General features: G+C 28.4%; 1 protein-coding gene across 1 annotated transcript; it reads right to left on the reverse strand.

The window, feature by feature from the left end:
* Positions 1-401: 401 nt before the first annotated feature.
* On the reverse strand, positions 402-632 carry LOTGIDRAFT_147409 (hypothetical protein; the record flags this gene model as incomplete). Its single annotated transcript, XM_009055466.1, has 1 exon — positions 402-632. A coding segment is annotated over one exon (231 nt), but the record flags the coding sequence as incomplete, so codon positions are not given.
* Between the last annotated feature and the right edge of the window lie 279 nt (positions 633-911).

Genomic DNA, 911 nt, shown 5'->3' on the forward strand with positions numbered 1-911 from the left:
GATCAATTTATACCATAGACAACTTTGGTTAATGGAATCAAAAGTGGTCTTATAGTCTACAAAGCAACAGTATAATCTTTTCTTTGACTTTAAAGTACAATTAACTAAGGATTGTAGGGCAAATATTGCATCTGTGGTTGATAACCCTTTATCTAAATACAAATTGGCTGGGTGAAATGATTTTATATGTTTCATCAAAGTTTTGTAGTCTAATATTCAAAATTTGGGTAAATAATTTACCCATGCAACTTAATAATGTAATACCTCTATAGTTTTCTGGGAGATTTGGATCACCTTTATTTTTATATACAGGGACAATGTGAACTTCACACCAAGCTGATGGAAAACAACCAGAGTTTAAAATATTATTAAATAATACACTTAAAGATGGTAAAAGTTCATCATAAACATTCACTGATTAAATCATGTAATCCTGCAAGATATAAACAATTACTAGCTAACTCATGTGATCCTGTAATATATAAACCATTAAAAGCTAACTCATGTGATCCTGTAACATATAAACATTCACTGGCTAAATCATGTAATCCTTTATTATATGAACATTCACTGGCTAAATCATGTAAACCTGTAAAATATAAACATTTACTAGCTAACTCATATAATCCCGTAATATAAAAACATTCTATAGCTAACTCATATAATCCTGTAAAATATAAACAATCACTAGCTAACTCATGTGATTCTGTAAAATATAAACATTCACTAGCTAACTCATATAATCCTGTAGTATATAAACAATCACTAGCTAACTCATTTCATCCTGTAAACTATAAACAATCACTAGCTTACTCATGTAATCCTGTAAAATATAAACAATCACTAGCTAACACATATAATCCTGTAATATATAAACATTCACTAGCTAACTCATATAATCCTGTAATATA

The sequence above is a fragment of the Lottia gigantea genome, assembly GCF_000327385.1.
Source record: "Lottia gigantea unplaced genomic scaffold LOTGIsca_2422, whole genome shotgun sequence".
Classification (NCBI taxonomy): Eukaryota; Metazoa; Mollusca; class Gastropoda; family Lottiidae; genus Lottia; species Lottia gigantea.